This window comes from Cibotium barometz, chromosome 25 (genome assembly GCF_041138505.1).
Source record: "Cibotium barometz isolate CiBa-2024 chromosome 25, ASM4113850v1, whole genome shotgun sequence".
Classification (NCBI taxonomy): Eukaryota; Viridiplantae; Streptophyta; class Polypodiopsida; order Cyatheales; family Cibotiaceae; genus Cibotium; species Cibotium barometz.
In genome coordinates, this window is record NC_141070.1 from 36,541,127 (window position 1) to 36,561,898 (window position 20,772).

At 46.7% G+C, this 20,772-nt stretch overlaps 1 protein-coding gene across 2 annotated transcripts in view; it reads right to left on the reverse strand.

The window, feature by feature from the left end:
• Window positions 1-543: 543 nt before the first annotated feature.
• LOC147624515 (DNA/RNA helicase protein) overlaps window positions 544-20,772 on the reverse strand; it is a 67,797-nt gene continuing 47,568 nt past the window's right edge. For both annotated transcript variants that reach the window (XM_086819538.1, XM_086819537.1), the window contains exon 3: window positions 544-1,481. In XM_086819538.1, the coding sequence (XP_086675664.1) occupies window positions 679-1,481 (803 nt within the window). In that variant the 3' untranslated portion in view covers window positions 544-678. The remainder of the gene's footprint in view (window positions 1,482-20,772) is intronic.

Genomic DNA, 20,772 nt, shown 5'->3' on the forward strand with positions numbered 1-20,772 from the left:
ATTCGTGCCCAAACAGATGGTTCAAACATACATAGTGGCAAATCATAGAATAAGCTTTACAATTGTATGCGTGAGCATAAATAACAATACATTATGGTCTCCTACGAAGATCATGGTACTCCCTTGAAGCAATAAGTCCCAAGAAAGCCAACCACAGAAGTAGACTATCACTCCAATTATGGTTCTAGTTATCTTTTTTTTAGGGAAGCATACCTTGGATTACCAATCATGCTCTCCAATCACCAAAAGCACACAATTATCCTAACAAGGATGAATAATGCAATGTTTTATCTTCTGCCTTAGTTATTTGTGTTGCCTGAAAAAACCAGAGAGGATCATGTGTAGGGAGAAATCTCAAACAAATTGCATAAATTGATTTCATACATATTTGAAAATTAAGACTACCTATATTGCTTTCTTGGGATCCCCTGAACAAAAGTAACCAAAATGTGATACACCTACCATTTACAGACCAACCCCAACACACACACACACACACACACACACCCCGCCCCCAAAAAAAAAACCCTAACCACTTGAGGATTTTTACAATGCTCAAAACTGAGCTAGAAGAATGTGCTTGCTTTTTATGATGCTCTCTTTTACAACCAAAAAACATTAGTTTTTTCATCCAGGGCTACCCAAAAAAAAAACAACCCAACCTAGCCAATGTAGCTTTCACAGCTGCATTAGATGTTGTACATCTTGAATTCGGGTTTTGCGCATCTCATTGGTCGACTTCTTAAAGGCAGAGGTAGCAAGATTTCTCTTCTTTTCTTGCATTTCTAAAATGCGCTCCTCAATGCTGTCCCTGACAATCAATCTAACAATTTCCACATCTTGTGTTTGGCCCAACCGATGCACTCGATCCATGGCCTGCTCTTCTACAGCAGGGTTCCACCAGGGGTCAAGCATGTAAGCCCGCGATGCGGCAACAAGGTTTAACCCAACACCTGCTGCCTTCAAACTCAACAGAAACACAGATGGACTGCTTGGATCTTTCGACTGAAATGCTCTCAGTGCCGCCTCCCTTTTCTTAAGAGTCATACTACCATCAAGGCGGACAAATTTGAAACCAGCTGCTTCCAAAGGACCTTGCACTAGGCTCAACATACCTGAAAACTGTGAAAAAACCACAGATTTGACAGTCGGGTCCTCCTCTCGGACCTCAGTGAGCAGCTGAACAAGTGCCTTAATTTTGGCACTTGACTCCTGTTGTTGTGTCTCTGATCCTGATGTATCCGTTGGCTCCACTGTGGGTGATGCAAAGAGATCTGAAACTGTAAGTGGAACTCGGCACATGGGACATTTTTCCTTGTCTTGCATCAGAGTTTTCTCAATGCATTTGCGACAGAAAACATGTGAGCACTTTGTTATGACAGCCAAAGTAGGTGGTGAGAGGCAAATGGGGCAATCAAAGTCATCACTGCTTTGTAGCACTGACAACAGCTTTTGAAGTAACTCAGGAGAAGATGACAGATCTGCAAAGCCAGTAAATCAATCATTAGTAGCCAGTTGGCAATGGCCAAAAACCACACTGATACACACGTGTAAAGCAAGAAAAAAAGAAAGGTCACACCTCAAAGGCAGTGGCCACCATAGCATCTTATCAAAAAAAAATACAGGGTCTAATGAAACATGGATGGAGCAAAGTACATTATTTCATGGAGCTTATTAGAGTTAAATGAGCGCTCCTCCACTAGAGTTCTGTCAAGATGACAGTGTTACATAGGCAATTTTGATGATCTCTTCTTATGTGGGTCCAAACAGGGAATCTCCCCTGAATCTGCCAAAGAGGGTTGCAACCAGGCTGCCCTGGTGGTGGCTCTGTATTTGGAGTTTCCTTTGAACTCTATCTGTGACCCTCAGGATGAATGCATTTAAAATGAGACATGCTATCTATTGTAAGCCCTGTAGTGTTGTGACTGCATTAACAGAAATATATTTGCAGTGTAAGGCAAACAAACAGAAATAATCCTAATCTATCTCGTATATTATATACAATGAAGGAAAGAACAACTGATTATTAGATTGCAAAAGTGACAGCATTGTAAAAACATTGAGCTGAAGCTGGAGCTCCCCCCCCACATGCCAAGCACCCTCTCGCCATCGCCTTGCCCTCCCTGCCCCTGTTCATAGCCCCACCCACCCCCGCCCACCCTCCCTCCTTTGTCCAGCTTCCTCCCGCCAACACGCTGCCTCTCCCGCCTGCCCCTCTTCCACCTGCAGCCCACGCCCCCCCATCAACCTTCGCCTCCCCCTCTTCCGTCAGGCTTCCCCCCTGCGGAGAAGCTAGAAAGGCAATATTATTGGCCAAGAATGAGGCAAGGTGTTCCCTCATGTGCAACGCTGTGACGTTTGTCAGAATATGAAAGCTCCTTGTGGGACGAAGATAGGGTTGTTACAGCCTTTACACATTCCCAAAGAACCTTTCCAAGATATATCTATGGATTTTGTCACAAATCTGCCATCCAGTCTGGGTAAGCATAATACTCAATGCTTAACTATTGTTGATAGATTTAACAAATTTGTTATGCTTAGTTCTTGCAAGGCCAATGTAACCATCGAAGATGTCGCCCACTTGTTCATTCGGCATTAGTACCCGATTGGTAATATTCCTCGCCAGACCGAGATGCCAAGTTTACCAATCGTTTCTAGAGGGCGTTGTTTGACAATTTTGGTACTAATTGAACTTTTCCATTGTGTTTCCCCCACAAACAGATGGCCAAACAAAAATCTACAATCAATTGGCCTTCGGCGTGCTGAAGTGTTATCCAAGATCAACAAGGTAAATGGGAATCATATTTGCCTTTAGTTCAAGCAGTTTTGAATGATTCGTTTTCTTCGGCTATTGGCAAGACTCCTTATGAAGCAGTGTTTGGAAGACCATTCCAGTCGCTATTGACCAGAACCTCGTCTTCAGTACCTGAAGCGAACAGATTGACAGAGTCTTACTAGGAGATCCTAGTGTAGGCTGGCTAAAGCGCTAGAGGCCTACACTCGACAGGCCAATAAAAATCAAAGGGACGTGAAGTTCTCAAAAGGAGACTAGGTCTATCTTATGTCAGGTCTTTTAAGTGTTTGGTTTGCAACCCAAGGTTGCATTTAGAACACGTTTTTTATTATTAAAAACGTTTGTAACTTAGGAACCTTTCTTAACGTTTGAAACTACAGGCACTTTTGTGTTTGGTGGTTTTTTCGAAGGACCAACTTCAGATGTACTCTCAGTTTTGGGTCGCATAGGCCACTATGGCCTCTTAGAGACGTTAATATATCACTTCATTTCTCTCTCTCTCTCTCTCTCTCTCTCTCTCTCTCTCTCTCTCTCTCTCCTAGCTGACCACGCATTACTTTCTTTCACGATCTCATGCCCCATCGTACCACCCACACCCACACCCCCTGTCACCACCTTCACCCGGATTCATTTCCATCATGACCTTGACCACATCTATGAGGCCACCTCTCCTGCCACATTTCAACTCTTGACTTATCCCTCCCTATCTCCACCATCACATCCCAACTTACCTCCATCATCCCTGACTCCGTCCACGCCAGCTTCCCCTACACCACATGCTCCACAGCAAGTTTGCCAGTGGGATCCCAACCCCAAAATGGATGGTATGATGAAGAGTGCAAAACCACCAGGCTTCGCCTCTTACGCGAGAGGGAACATGGGCTGATTTCAGCACATAAGATGCAACGCATCCTCTGTACATTCACTCGCCAAAAGAAACGGGCATTTCTCACCAAACGAGAACAAGAGTTATACCAGCTCTTCTTGAGCGAGAACAACTCAGAAGCTTGGCACATTCTAGAAGAAAAAAGAGCACCTACACCTATCACAGATTCTAGCCTTTGGGAGGCCTATGCACGACAGTTGTATGATGTGCCAAACCAGCCTATACCACAAATGTCACACATCCCTAGGCCTACATCATCTTATCTCTTTGATTCCCCCGATGTCACTAGGGCTCTTAAAAAGCTGCATAATGGGAGAGCAAAAGATCATGAGGATCTACGCGCGGAACATTTCGCCCATGGGCACCACATATTGGCTCCCATTCTTGCCAATCTTTTTAACAAAGCTTTCTGTGAAGGCTTCCCACCCTCCTGGACTACCAACACCATTGTCCGCATCCAAAAAGTAGAAGATCCCACGGACCAACGTAACTATAGGACTATCATGATTGGTCACACAATTGCCAAAATCTATGGGGCAGTACTAGAGGACATGATGAGCTCTATGGCAGAGAGGATGGGAAACAAAGCATCATGCCAAGCAAGCTTTAGGAGAAACTTCTCCATACTAGACCCAAGGTTGTTAGAGGCGTCAGAGGCGTTTGGTATTATATATATATATATATATATATCATACACACCCTCTCCCTCCCTCCCTCAAGGCTCATACATACACACTCTAGTCTCTCTCTCTTCTCTATATATAATATAATATAATATTATATATATATATATATATAATATATATATATATAATATTATATATATATATATATATAATATTATATTATATTATATATAGAGAAGAGAGAGAATATTATATATATATATATATATATAATATTATATTATATTATATATAGAGAAGAGAGAGAGACTAGAGTGTGTATGTATGAGCCTTGAGGGAGGGAGGGAGAGGGTGTGTATGAGAGAGGGAGAGAGAGTGTGTGTGAAAGAAAGAAAGCTGTATTAAACGTCTGCAAAAGGCCAAAATGACCTATGAGACCAAAATAGACCATCCTCATCATTTGGATACATCATCAAGATTCAAGGGTCCAAAGTAAAATGAAATGAACCGGTAGAGTATAGAGATGGCTCCAAAAGTGGGTATAAAAAACATCATCATCCTAATGTGTTTGAAGTTTAAACTTTGAACTTTGGGTCTTGAGAAAGGCTTAAGGGAGGGAGGGAGAGAATGAGGGAGAGAGAGTGTGGCTGCCTTGGTCCCTAAAAGCTCCCGTCTAAAGACTCAAACCAACAAAAAAAAAATGGTGGACGCCTCGATCAGGCAGTCATACGCCTCTAACTGTTAGAGGCGCGCCTCGTAACAACTATGACTGGACCATATCTTTACTTTACGGGCTATCATAGAGGAGGCGAGGTCCTCAAAGAGACATGTGTATTGCTTCTTTGTGGATTTCCGCAAAGCCTTTGACTCCGTCCCTCGATCTCGTCTAATAGGATGCTTGCAAGAGCTCCAATTCTCACATGAGATTATATGGGGTGTGATGGGACTATATGAGGCAGTACTCGGCCGAGTACATGCACCCGGTGGGACCTCGGGAGATATATGTAGCACTATTGGGGTTAAACAGGGCTGCCCACTCTCACCTACACTCTTTGGCCTATACATTGATGAGATCGCAGTATTTGTGGATAGTTTCGGAGGTAGAGGTTCACCATTGGCTCAAACAGTAGTGCCCATATTGCTATATACTGACAACATTGTCTTGATCTCAGATTTAGCCGAGGGTTTACAAAAACACTTAAATGCATTGGATAGATTTTGCAAGGAGAGAAACCTTACGGTCAATTTGGGCAAAACCAAGGTTATGGTCTTCAACACATCTTATGCAGTCGCCTCACGATTTTCTTTCATATACAAAGTTGCCCCAATGGAGATTGTGCAGAAGTATGTGTATCTAGGAGTCACTTTTACAGGCCCTTTGTTTTGCATGACCACAACTGCCACTGACCGACTTGCGAGGGGGCATGCCTCTCTAGCCCGTATGGAGAGATAGTGTTTCCAGGCACATTTCCAAGAACCCCGCACTAAGTCTAGATCTTTGATACTCTAGTACGACCCGCGGCTATGCCTTTGGGGGCCAGGCCTAGGGAAGGATCACTGGAGGAGCATAGAGAGGCTTCAGGTGATGATGTATCACGCATGATTAGGAGTAAGCCATCTGTACCACATGACATTCTACATGCAGAGTTTGGGATGGCCCCACTGGTTACAGATGCCCTTTTTCAGACTGACACTTATATCCAGCATGTATACACGCTTGACAGAGATCCCCTCCCACGACTAGCACTGGAGTCCTCTATGCAATTATACGGCGAGAGGGAGAGGGAGTGATTGAGACAAGCTGGACTGCCCTCCTCCTCAACGACACGGCCACCACCGCTACACATACACCAGACATGGGTGTCTCTGTCAGAGATTGGTAAGAAGTGTGAGTTCTACAGAGATCACTTCTTGAGACTCTCTGAGGATGGATTCTTTGAGATCTCGGGATACATACAGATACACATGTCACATGCCATGCGTATCACGATCGGCCAACTCAAAGTATCCTCCCACCGCCTCAGAGTAGAGACTAGCAGAGCTGAGGATATCCCACATGAGGAGAGGACTGCATCACAGGAGCAGTAGAGGATGAGGCCCATTATATGCTCAGTTGCCTGGCCTACTATGAGATACGGGGGAGATTCCATTGCCTCTTTCCGAGAGGGATTCGGACCACTCACACGGGTGATACAGTTTGAGGATCAGAGGTGCTTGGGCAAGTACTTGATGGAGCTCAGCCGACACAGGGATGTGTTGTTGAGGCAGCATGCTGAGAGACAGCCCCAGCTCCGACAGGACACCTCACAGAGAGCCATCACAAATTTCTTTGTGGCACATACATCCACATCGGAATCTACTGCCCACAACAGTTCCTCTACTACGACTTCAGAGCCTACCACCTGTACCCACGCTCCAGCTCCATGCCCCAGAGGAGTTCTCAGTGAGAGGGCTCTGCGAGCAAGACGTCCCCGACCCAGAGCATCAGGACCCTCCACCACACAGAGACATATTCCTGAGGTTCTCCGCCGACATGTCATGCTCCCATCACAGAGGCCTGACATTCACTCCACCATCAGATCGGTTTTGGCCAAGGCGGGTATCAACATATACTGATCACAGCATATCTCACTCTACACAAGATCATATGTTGATCACATGTATTGTCAGATGTTTTCATTTTACTTTTTCTTTCAGTTTTCCATGGCTCAGTATATCCATGATACCATTGTATTACTTTTGGTCTCATAGGCCCTTCGGGTCTTCCGTAGACGTCTCTCTCTCTCTCTCTCTCTCTCTCTCTCTCTCTCTCTCTCTCTCTCTCATAGGTCATTATGGCCTTTTGAAGACGTTAATATAACATTTCATTTCATTTCATCTCTCTCTCTCTCTCTCTCTCTCTCTCTCTCTCTCTCTCTCTCTCTCTCTCTGCAGAGTGATCTGGAGGAATGGCCCCGAGTCTCCAAGAGAAACTCGAGGCCCTCGAGATGGCAATGAAGGCACTAATCAAGGAGAACAAGAAGACAGCCGATTCCAACCTCAATGAGGTGGAAAACAAACTACATCGGCACATCATAGCTCTCGAAGCACGGGTCACAAACCTCGAACAAGAGAACACAGCACTCAAGGAGGAGGTGAGTGCATTGAAAGTGGAAATGGTAGCCATCAAGAATGCTGAGAAGGAAGAAGGGGAGATCAATGACAACACTCTCACGGCCATCAAAGAAGAGATCTCCAAGGAGATCACCAAGGACATGGAGGGAAAGCTCGAAGCCAAGCAATCAGGATGGGTCGAGGTGGTGAAGAAGAACATCCGAAAAGAAGTGAGGGAGGAGACTCAAAGGGAAGAACACCAAATCATTCACACCACCATTGAGGAGGAGAAGATGAGGCATGCTCGCCGCCTCAACATTCGAGTCACAGGTATAGCCGAGACACCCGACTCCACCCCCGAGAAAGATGGACAGCTTCTATGCATGAAGCTCGGCTACAAGGAAGAGCACCCTCTCCCCTTCACCAAAGCGTGGAGAGCCGGGAAAGACTCAACACGCAAGCGAGCCCTCATCCTGCAGTTTGCAGGAGAGATGGAGAGGGTCACCTTCATGAGGAAGAGGGTCGTACTACGGGGTTTAGAGGGAGCTCCTATTTTCTTGGATGATGATCTCACGAGGATGCAGCTTGAGCATAGGAGAACTTGCATGCCACGAGTCTTACACGCGAGGAGAGAAGGCAAGAAGGCCTTCTATCGAGATGGTCGGGTCATCATTGATGGCCGGCCCATGGATTAGCGGTTTGGGGTCTATGGGACACAGACCAGGCCACTGACAGAGATACACATGGCAGTATGGAACTGTAATGGTTCACTATGGGTGCAGCCTGGACGACTGGAGCATGTTATGGTGGGGAGAGACATCATACTTCTGACAGAGACACATCAGAGCCCAGAGAGAGGGCTACCTCCAGTAGAGGGATTCCAGTGGGAGTCAGCATACAGGAGGACCACACGCCAGGGTACCTCGAGAGGGTCGGGGGGAGTAGCAGTCCTATTCAGACGGGAGCTACAGGGGAGACTGAGAGTGGTAGCACAGGATCCAGAGGCTAGATACATGTGGATCAGCTTACAGCTCTCACAGGACAGGGTTATATACATAGCTTTATGTTACTTTTCTCCATCAGGATCCTCCTATGTCATTACAGAGGACATGCCACAGGAGGAGGAGACAGGAGCCTCGCCATACACTTGTCTGTCAGAGGAGATTATGCATTATTCTACACTAGGGGAAGTATTTCTTACGGGCGACTTCAATGCCCACACACAGAGCAGACAGTGTGAGGTGTATGACTATGATGACATGGAGATCCTCCACCCTGTGGATCCAGAGGACATAGGGGCTAGTCGGGCATCAGAGGACACTGGACCAGATAGAGGACATTATGGGGACCACTTACTAGAGTTGGGAGCCAGGCATCGTCTCGTTATTTATAACGGGATGCTACAGTGGCCGGGATCAGGAGGGCTGACATGCTTTCCACATGGGGGTCATACACGGACCGGAGGCACGGTGGTAGACTACATTATGGGGTCTTTGGAGGCATCACAGCTTGTCACCTCATTCTCCATTCCACCTCGTCCTATTGGGGCAGATCATACATACTTGGCATTTTCACTAGCCGGATCACCAGTATCACCAGCCCCCCACATACCGACGCCACACACTACCATCTACTTCACACATGACATGGCAGACATATACACTGGCAGAGTAGAGGATGGGCTCCTACTCATGGATCCCCTGGCACCTATGGATACCATTACAGCCCAGCTCGCATCACTCCTACACACGGCTGCATTACAGAGCTTCCCACATCGTGTACACTCAGGAGAGCCTGCGAGACCTGGGACTATGCCCCAGAACAGATGGTATGATGACGAGTGCAGAGCCCTATACTCACGGCTGCGCATACAGAGAGCCTTGGGAGCCATCACAGAGCAGGAGTCGAGGAGAGAGATGAGGAGACTTACTCGCCGCAAAAGGCGGGCCTTCGCAGAGATACAGGAGCTAGAGATCTTTCATTTCTTCATGAGTAGAGATAGCCCTGTCTCATGGCGGCACTTTAGAGAGCCCCGGACCCCGACACCTATTGCAGACCCACAGACATGGCACACATATGCAGAGGGACTATACCATGCCCCACAGCAGCCACCTATACCTCAGCCACAGGAGCCTCGACCTACCACAGCTAGCTTCTTTACCCACTCGATGGTACAGGAAGCTATCCGCCGCCTACAGCATGGACGGGCCGCCGACCATATGGGCCTGCAGGGTGAGCATCTCATATATGCAGTAGATTCTTTAGCTCCTTTTCTTGCACACCTGTTTAACAGGGCACTAGCAGAGGGTTTGCCTGCAGAGTGGACGATGCATACCATTGTGCCGATTCACAAAACAGGGGATATGCTCGATCCGAGCAACTACAGGACGGTTATGGTTGGCCACGTGCTGGCCAAACTGTATGGTGCAGTGCTGGAGCAGGAGCTTAGCTTATATGCTGAGCGAGCAGGTTTACGCTCATCAGGGCAAGCAGGCTTCAGGAGAGCTTTCTCTACCACCGACCATGTATTCACTTTGAGATGTATGATTGATCAGGCCAGAGTGAGGAAGAGAAAGCTCTATTGCTGCTTCGTGGATTTCCGCAAGGCATTTGACACAGTACCACGAGAGAGGCTCTTTCAGCGCCTGCAGTCTCTTGGCATACCAGCAGATATGACATGGGGCATCTATGCATTATATGAGCAGGTTTTTGGGCGAGTCAGATGTCCAGGAGGCATGTCCGAGACTATTGCTAGCACCATTGGTGTGAAGCAGGGATGCCCACTTTCCCCCACGCTATTTGGGTTATACATTGATGAGGTGGCTGACTTCATTACACGGGGAGGCGGAGATGGAGTTGATTTAGCAGGTACCTCAGTACATATTATGCTCTATGCTGATGATATTGTATTAGTGTCTGAGTCTCCAGGTGGTCTACAGCAGCATTTACATGCACTCCATGATTTTTGCACACAGAGGGGTCTTACTGTGAACCTTGGGAAAACCAAGGTTATGGTCTTTCATACATCGAGACAGGGCAGGAGTCAGCTGACATTTACTCTCGCAGGATGCCAGGTGGAGGTGGTGACATCATACGTGTACCTAGGGGTTACCTTCTCTGCAGCAGCCACGCGCTTCACCATGGGTTCAGCAGCCAGAGCTAGATTGACACGGGGATATGCAGCATTGGCTATGCTAGAGAGACAATGCCACCAGGCGCATTTTCAGGAGCCCCGGACGAAGGGGTGGCTATTTGACACATTAGTCACACCGGCATTGATGTATGGAGCAGCGGTATGGGCGCCAGGCCTTGCTACCCATTGGTGGACACAGATAGAGAGACCACAGGCCCTCATGATGGCACGCATGATACGCAGCAAACCGTCAGTACCTCATGACATTATCCGAGCAGAGTTTGCTGCGCCTCCTATGATGGTAGAGGCCATATTTCAGACTATATGCCTGCTAGACAGATTCAGAGAGATGCCACAGGACAGATTGTCATACAGAGCTTTTGAGGCATCTAGACAGCTGGCTGAGGCAGGAGACAGAGGATCATGGTATGCACAGGTCACACATTGGTTCTCACAGCATGGCCTAGACATGGATCATCTACCACCATTCCAGTATGATAGGGATGCACCACATATCCGTCTCTCTCTTAGTGAGAGGAACAGAGTATTGAGACAGGATCTATGGCAGCTCTATACACGAGAGACATGGATATCGCCTACACAGCCTCTTCCACCGAAGATGCTATACTACAGAGATCACTTCATGAGTATCACTGATGATGGATTTATAGAGAGGCCTAGATACATGGAGGGCTTTTTATCACACGGCTCCCGAGTGGCTATTGGTCAACTCAGAGTTTCATCACACCGATTGGAGATTGAGACTGGCAGAGCAGCACGGATCCCCCGAGAGGAGAGGGTGTGCAGATTGTGCAGAGAGGAGGTGGAGAGTGAGGAGCATTATGTATGCAGATGCAGAGCATATACAGCCATCAGAGAGAGATATCCCATTCTATTCAGAGAGCCACGTTCCCTACGCCAGATCTTTGAGGCAGCAGACCAGCGCATACTGGGGAGATACATTCTAGACATACAGCGCCACAGAGAGACATTATTACAGGCTCAGACAGCTCCAGAGGGGGGGAGACAGACACAGATTACTGCATTTTTTCAGAGATCCATCCCCCTCCCAGCCCCTACACGGCAGGGAATTACTCTCCAGAGAGCAGAGACACTTAGAGCCCGCAGGAGACAGAGGGCACCTGGCTTTCGGACACCACGCCTATACCAGAGAGAGATGACAGAGATCAGAGCTCAGTTTCACAGAGAGGGTGCGGAGCGACTGGCTCGCTTCAGAGCACACCCAGGCATGTTCTTCAGGGAGCTGTGGACACCCCCTTCACTGATGTATACCATTCTATACCCCCAGTATGGTACAGGATGGAGCTAGCTAGGTTGCATATCATGATTGTATACTCCATGCATATAGCTTTGCATTTTTCTCCTAGTAGTAGAGCTCCATCCCCCGCACACCCAGATTCAGCTTTTTTTTGTTCAGTACTTTTTCATTTTGTTGGGATGACAGAGGATACCCCATACAGGTACTCCGATTTGTCTCATAGGCCGAGTTCGGTCTTTTGGAAGACGTTAATAAAATCTTTCTTTCTTTCTTTCTTTCTCTCTCTCTCTCTCTCTCAGAGATCCATCCCACTCCCAACCCCTACACGGTAGGGAATTACTCTCCAGAGAGCAGAGACACTCAGAGCCCGCAGGAGACAAAGGACACGTGGCTTTCAGACACCACGCCTATACGAGAGAGAGATGACAGAGATCAGAGCTCAGTTTCACAGAGAGGGTGCGGAGCGACTGGCTCGCTTCAGAGCACACCCAAGCATGTTCTTCAGGGAGCTGTGGATACCCCCTTCATTGATGTATACCATTTTATACCCCCAGTATGGTACAGGATGGAGCTAGCTAGGTTGCATATCATGATTGTATACTCCATGCATATAGCTTTGCATTCTCCTAGTAGTAGAGCTCCATCCCCTCCACCACTCATTGTACTTATTGCACACCAAGATTCAGCTTTTTAGTTCAGTACTTTTTCATTTTGTTGGGATGACAGAGGATACCCCATACAGGTACACCGATTTGTCTCATAGGCCGAGTTCGGTCTTTTGGAAGACATTAATAAAATCCTTCTCTCTCTCTCTCTCTCTCTCTCTCTCTCTCTCTCTCTCTCCAGCTTTTTAGTTCACTACTTTTTCATTTTGTTGGGATGACAGAGGATACCCCATACAGGTACACCGATTTGTCTCATAGGCCGAGTTCGCTCTTTTGGAAGACGTTAATAAAATCTTTCTTTCTTTCTTTCTTTCTCTCTCTCTCCCTCTCTCTCAATTAATTTTGAAGCCAAATTCATTGAGAAATTCTGAAATTTCAGAGAAATCTATTTAATTTGATGTCCAACTTTGGGGTTTTTGTTCAATTTGGGACAAAATACCCAAATTGATAGCCCAATATGAGGAATTTCAGGTTTTTGGACAAAACCCCCAAATTGGACACCCAATGCGAGTCGAATTGGGCAACCAATTTGGGGGCTTTGGGGGTTTTGTCCAAAACCCCCCAAATTTCTTGAATTGGCCAACCGATTCGGGGGTTTAGCCCAACATTGAACAAAAACCCCAAATTTCAATAATTTGCTTAATATTTGATCAACTATGTGTAAATTTGATCCCAAAATTTGAGGGTTTGTGCCAATTTGGGACTAAATTCCCAAATTGATTTTCCAATTTGAGAAATTTGGGGGTTTTAGACAAAACCCGAATTTTCTTGATTAACTTTAATCCAATTTGGTGTAAAACCCCAACTAATGTGTGAAATTTGAACTTACATATCTCCAATTGAAATTCAAATTCAAATTAATGGGAAGAAAGCCCCATCCGTACTGGGGGATTCACAGCTTCGGTGAGCCAAAGGGCAAAAAATGGCGTTGCCGCTATTGTGGCGGCAAGTATTCAAGCACTTGTACTCGGCTTATTGCTCACATATCAGGGCTTGGCGGGCGCGGGATTGGAGCATGCAAATTAGTCTCGCATGAAGTTTCTGAGAAAGTGATAGCTGAGAACAATCTTCGCAGACCTGAGACAAGTGCTGCAGCAACGACTGCCATTGATGAGGAGTTCTTGGATGCACCTATCCGAGTGGGAGAGGCTCAGCCTAGCCGAAAGAGGTATCGGGTAGATGATGACAGCATGCATGCAAGTACAGGTGAATCTTGTGTTGGCACAAGTTCTTCTACACATAGTACACATGGAGCTACCGATTCAGACTCACGGATTCCTCGCACTCAAAGGACACTTCCTTCTCATGTCTTTTCAAATTCTTGGGTGAAAGAGCGCCAGAGAGCAACAGAGATAGAGATAGCACGCACTCTTATTGAGTGCAACATCTCTTTTAATGTGCTTAGGACGGACCAATGGAAGAGGATGGTTCTTGCAATTTCAATTGTAGGTCCATGTGAGGGCTGGTCGGGCAACTATAACCAGATGCGAACGAGGATGTTAGATGAGGAGAGGGCCAGGATTGATGTTGCATTGCAGCCAATACCCGACAACTGGAGAAAATTTGGATGCACCATATTATCAGATGGTTGGGCTGATATAAGAAGGCGTCATATGATTAACATACTGGTGTCTTCTAGTTTTGGAAAATACTTTCTATGTGCCGTGGATGCACGGAAGGCGGGAGAATCTATTTCAGGTGACTTTATTTTTCAGCATATACATCAGTCAATCATAGACGTGGGACCAGAAAAGTTGTGCAGGTTGTTACAGATAATGCATCTAATTGTAAGAGGATGGGAGAGTTGGCTGAGGCAGAGCTCCCTACTATAGTGTGGACTCCATGTGCTGTGCATTGCCTTGATTTATTGATGGAAGATATGGGGAAGTTGTCATGGGTGCAGCTTTTCTTGGCGGACGCAAATCGCATCACTACATTTTTCCGCAAAAGCACAAAGCACTCGCCCTCTTCCGCAGCAAGAGCCCTCAGCTTGACATGGTGCGACCTTCCAAGACTTGCTTTTCTTATGCATACATAGTCTTGGATAGGTTGCTGAGATTGCAGGATCCTCTCCAATCATGTGTGGTTGATAGTGCATGGAAAGCGGAAAGGTCATGGGTCACTTCAAAGCCTATCAAATATATTCAGCGCAAGATCTTGGATTACACTTTTGGGATGAGATGGCCAAGATAGTCAAGATTTTGAAGCCACTATTTTTTCTATTGCGCATGATAGATATGGAGGGATCCACCATGGGACTGCTTTATCATAAATTTAGGAAGATGCTGCTTGGATAAGAGCAATCCAAAGTCGTTTCCGCTGAGAGGTAGCCACACATAAACTTTAAATCCCGCATTAAGATTTTTCATTGATCTTTTACTCTGTGTAATGTGGTCACTCTATTTTTTTTTGTCTTGGTTCCCCCAGAATTCAGGAGATCTCTCACATAATCCACACGTGATGGGCATTGATGGCACGACCTATTCATGGGATAGCAACTTTGTTGCACCCGCTGTACCACAAAGATGATGTCACAAATAATCCAGAGCTCCTGACAACAAGAGACCTCTACTTAGAGACGTCCTACACTGAAGAGAATCATGTGGCTATCAACAAGCAAATGGTCTCTTACATTCATAGTTTGGGTGCAGCTTTTAGTAGGACATCCTCTTTGAAGGAAGAGGAGACAAAGGCTCCAATTGATTGGTGGCTCACATATGGATACAATACGTCCCATTTGCAACAAGTAGCCATTCGCGTCCTCTCTCAAGTATATGTTTGTTGTGTTTCTTTCTCCAAAGTTGCATGCCGCGGTTTAGAGTCATGAGTAATGCTTGATATTAAATATCAAAAACCTTGCAGGACTGCTCCGCTAGTGCGTGCGAACGTAATTGGAGTGCATACTCCTTGATTCACACCAAGCTACGCAATAGGTTAAGTACTCGTCAAATGGAGCGCTTGGTTTATTGTCGAGCAAACCTTTGACTAGTGCGAAATCTCTAGAAACTTGATCATCCCATGCAGGTAGTTAGGAGCTATAGCTATTAGTCTTGTGAGTCATGAAATGTCACATGTTGTCTATTGACTCTTTGTCTTCTCTCTTGTTGCTAGGTTGATCCCCTATTATTAGAGCACATTGATACAGAAGGTGAGCTGCAAACGACAATGAGAGATGAGCAAGAAGAGATCATTCAGACGCTGCATAGAGAGCTTGAGAGCATTGATCGAAGGGTTACACAAGCTCAGTCTAGGACCTATGGTATTGAGCTTGTTGGGGTTACTACAGGAGGCAACCATGTCCAGCCCCGCGCACGTGGCAAGCGAGCCTCTAAACGAAGAACTGACGAGGACGAGGACGAGGAGGTCGAGGATTTGCAGCTGACCATCCGGAGGCATCTGTAGCAGCCGACCAACGAGGTTTCACCTCCACAGGATAGTTCAAGGGAGATGGTGCTCAAATCTAGAAAAGATTAGGGGATGCTTAAGCAAGCTTATGGGCCATGATTAATGGCTAATGGAGATGTGCACAACCCTATAAAAAGGCACTCTATCTGATGGATCAAACATATGAGCTTTTGGCTAAACCTCTTGCCTTGTCATTATGCTTCTCTTTTATCATTAGTGTTTATCTCTTTCTTGCTTTCTAGCATGCTAAAATGATGAGTTTAATTCATTTCTACACACCTTGATCAACTCTAGATACAAATCTCAAGTTGGTATCAAAGTCACCCATCATCTTTTGAGTAGCTATGCACCATAGGATAGGTTAGATTAGGAAAATGATTACTTTTCTTAATTAGTTTTTAAGTAGTTTTTTCCCTCTTTTGCCGGACATTCAATGGCTATGGGCTAGTTTTCATGAAGGTCCACTTGTTTAACATGTAACTCACTAATGACATGGTTAATCATTCTCTTCAAAGAAGCATAACTTGAAGCTAGTACATCACCTCAAGGAGCTGCAACTCATCATACAAGGGTTTTGTTGATCAAATTAAAAGCAACAAAGTGGGCAGTAGTAGGCAGCGAAAATTCTAGCCTAATGGGTAAAAATTTCAGATTTTGTACATCAATCTTGGGATTCTTGGCTCATGGGTTCGATGCTTATGCTATGGAGGATGTAGATAGTGGTTTGTTGAGCACGAACAACAACCATTGAAGCTCTAATTGTCAAATCGTTCTCTGCTCTATTAGCAGAAAATTGCCTTTGTTAACAGGGTAATTAGTGCTAATTATAGTTAATTTCCACAGCCGTTGAGGGTTATCTCTAATTGCCTTTGTTAACTGTAATTAGTGCTAATTACAATTAATTTCCACAGCCATTGAGGGTTATCTCTACCATTGGACCCAAGCCAGAGATAGAGTCACAAGGGACTTCTTTGAGATTGCAAGCCCCATAGGCGGTGAGATGGTATTCGCAGGTTGTGTGGCCAGGATGGAGCTATCATTTCTGACCCCCCACCCCATGTGAGAGCCATAATGCCATTGCCACTGATTTTTTTCCGATCCCTCCTCACAAGTGCCCCATTATCCCCACAGTGGTGGACGCACGTCAAAGGGTATGGCCGCACACATAAGAGAGGTGGTTCCCCCCGCTCTCCAAACCTTCTTATTGACTCCCTTCACAACAGAGGAGTTGGCGAAGACATTGACGGCTCGGCCTAGGGGAAAATGCCCGAGGGCGGACGGGCTTCCAATTTCCTTCTTTCTTCGCCACTAGGATCTCATGGAATGCAGCCTTCAATGAGATTATGCTTACAAGTGCCATGCCAAAGAGGCTTTCAGAGGTTTGATTCACTTGATTCCTAAGAAGGGTGGTGACAAATTGGAGATCCGGTAGTGGACACCCATCACCCCCCTCGGGACCGCCTATAAGATTTTGGCCAAGGCCGTCAACCAAAGACTTCAACCTTTCCTCCCTGACTTGATCCATGACACTCAGACAGGTTTTGTTCAAGATCAGAGCATTCTGGACAACATCTTCACTTTTTGGGAGGCGATATCTTCAGCCAGGATGTGGCAACGAGACCTCATTGTACTCCTCTTAGACTTTGAGAAAGCTTATGATAGAGTTGACCGGACCTTTCTGGAGGGCACGATGTACCAGATGGGGTTCCTAGTGGAGTGGATCTGTGGTGTTTCAAGACTTTACTCAGCCTCTCACAGGACTTTACTCAACCTCTCATGGTCAAGTTCTCATTCAAGGAGCCCGAGGTGACAGATTCCCCCTTTCTCGCTCGGTCCGACAGGGCTGTCCACTAGCACCTTACCTCTTCATGTTTGTCGTCGAGGCCATGAGCAGTTTTCTCTTAGCTCAAGAGATGGGGCTCAAGGGTTTGTCTCTCCATCCATACTCAAGAGGACTTAGAGTTTGCAGATGACACAATAGCATACCTATCCAGAGATGTGGGGAACCTTCAAAGATTCGCACAGGCGATTGAGATCTTTTGTCGCGCATCAAGAGTGTAGATCAACTGGCACAGGTAGTGTGGTTTCTAGGCAGGCTCTACACCCGCCCCGACTTGGTGCCCAGTTGAAGCTTTCGAGTGGTTCGAGTGGATCCCGATGTAGCATTCGCCAAGCTAGGACCGTGTGAGCCTTCTTTAAACCTAAGTTTAGTGACTCTTTAGCAATCCTTTTAAACAACATACATGAATCTGAAAGATGTAGTCGACATCAGATGGGGTTCCAAATTACCTACTGAAGGGCCCCCCCTCTCTGCAAGTAGGAGTATTTGCTTTGTTTCTTCTTCTAGAGAACTGAATACAAGCTAAAAGACTGAGCAAACAAACTAACTGACCGACCGCCAGACGCAAGGACAAAGCGACCAAACGCTGGGCAGAACTGTGCTGCATAAGTTGTAGGCAACTGTGAAGCTATCTTCGAAGAGGATACACAGGCCCGAGACTGAGGGTTGGTGTGCTCAAGAGGCCGAGCTTCTTTTGCCTTAGCCTGAAAGCACAAGAGTGGCTATAAGTATGCAAAGACTAGGGCCTATGCACACATGCTTGACTGAACTACTTGATAACTCTGATTCTATTTTAGGGATTGATAAAGGCTTGCTTTTTTATATGGGTTTAGGGGGCTGGTCGGTTGCCAGAAGATGTTGTCAACTTGCTAAAAATGCCACGATCTGTACTAAATAGCATTTAATGCTTGTTTTACTGTGTGGCTGGTCGGACTCTTGGCCGACTACAACACCTGGCCGACAGCAGTCTCCCCCTGGTCGACTGCATGCCTAAGCCCGTAAGGGTATTGGCATATATGCTATGAGTTATGCCACATATGCTATGAGTAGTGCCACATGTGAACATGGGCTAACCAAGGGCACTTTTCTCCCTTTGGGTTTTTCCCCTTGGATATTAGGTGTGAAAGAAAACCACATTTATTGTATTTTGATATTGTGGAGTCAACCCCCTTTGCCCCACACATTCTATGCCATCTTCTTTGTCACAAATTGGCAGACCATTTGGTCCATCTCCAAGTTTTGCGTTTCGTTCACTTGAGGCCAGGCCGGTGTCTCATGTGAAGAGGCCAGTATTTTGCTGACATGGACGGGAGCCAGACTGGTGCCACCCGTGTGTTAGCAAGATGGTGTCGTATGGACGGGAGCCAGACTGGTGCCACCCATGTATGACCTGGACTGTGTTCGACCCATGGGATTGTCACGCCATGGAAGAGCCAGTATTCGTGCCGTGTTTTGCCTATGGGACTGTCACACCATAGGGAGGCTCGTACCTGGAACTGTGTCTTACCTATGGGACTGTCACTCCATAGGAAGACCAGGTTTTTAAGTTTTACGTCGTGCCAATTTTGTGCCGACAGATATTTTGTACTTGTTCCATGAACGGGAGATATGTCCATGTTACTTTTTGCACATGCACACATGTTTTGCATGTTTGATCGCATGATTTGTATTTTTGTGTTTGCCTGCTTGACGTGTTACTTACTAAGCGGGGACGCGTGCCAGTGAGTCGTGAAGTCTGCTCTGTATTCTGACGAGTTTTGGTGCATGTGAACAGGTGGTAAGTGTATCGCACATGTTGTTTTGATACTTTATTTCTAACCTTTTGATTTATAAGGTTACAGGTTCACACCCACTTAAAAGTGGGCACCTCCTTTGGGCACCCACTTAGGGGCCAAGGTGGGGAGCCCCACTTAAGTGAGTGTGGGGGTGGGCATGGTCACCTACCCACACTGGTCACCCACATGCAAGCGTGGAAATCACTATAGTGTAACTCCACCTTAATTTTTATATAAAAAAAGGCTTTCACCTTCAGCGTGGAACAACCCGGCGATCACCTTCTTACGTAGAAGAACCGGCGATCATCTCTTCGCATGCTGCCTCCCCCATACAGGCTGCGCATGCTACTGTACGGCTGCTTTTCCCTCAGCAGCCGGCGACCCAGTTGCCTCCTCGCCTCTTCAGGCTGCAACCAGTCGCCTTCTCCCTTGCAAGCAGGTGCTACAGCAGGCAGCTGAGACTTTTTGCACGGGATTGTGTTCAGCTAGCTGACGACTCCTCTCCTACAGTACTGCTGCGCCTCTTCTTACCATCAGGCTGCACTTATGTAATCACTACTGACGGCTGCCCACTATCCACAGGCAGCTGCCCCCACCTGAAGCAGCCAGGCGGTCGCTGCTGTCCATCTCCTGCAGGCGCCAATTCCTTCTCCATCCTCCTACGCAGCCTACCAAAGCAAGCCGGCTGTGTGTCCAACACCAGCAGGCTGCGTGTGCATCACCAACAAGTGGCCTCTTGCATCCAGGTCATTGTCCACCACCAGTAAGCTGTGCTCCTTCTTTCACAGCAGGCGGCTGTGGTCTTTGCGGTGGTACTTGTCCTAGTGGCAACACTAAGTTTATCTACAAGGCGGCTGTGCCATCTCAACAAGGTTGCACATCTTCTCCACTGGCGACTACAAGAGGATTTCACGTCTCCTGGGTGGCTACATATTCTACACAAATACCACGGGTATTGGTTCTCTATCTGCCATCCACAAGTAAGTGAATTTCAGATTTAAGTAAAGTATTTGTGTTAAATCTGATAAGGGATTCCCGACTCCCTATACGGCCAACACCCGTTCGGTGCCGGGTAGTCCAAGCTCTATTGGAGAACCTCGGTCCAAAGGTGCTGAGATCGGGAGAGCCAGGCGTTAGTACGAGAGCGCCTGTTTGTGCGTGGTCTCGGAACACCAGTGAGGGGCTCTCCGCGGAGTCCAATGAAAGCACAGGACCGTAGAGACTGGACCACGCTAGTGGTCATTCTGCTTCCAGCATCTACATCAAATTTCGACTT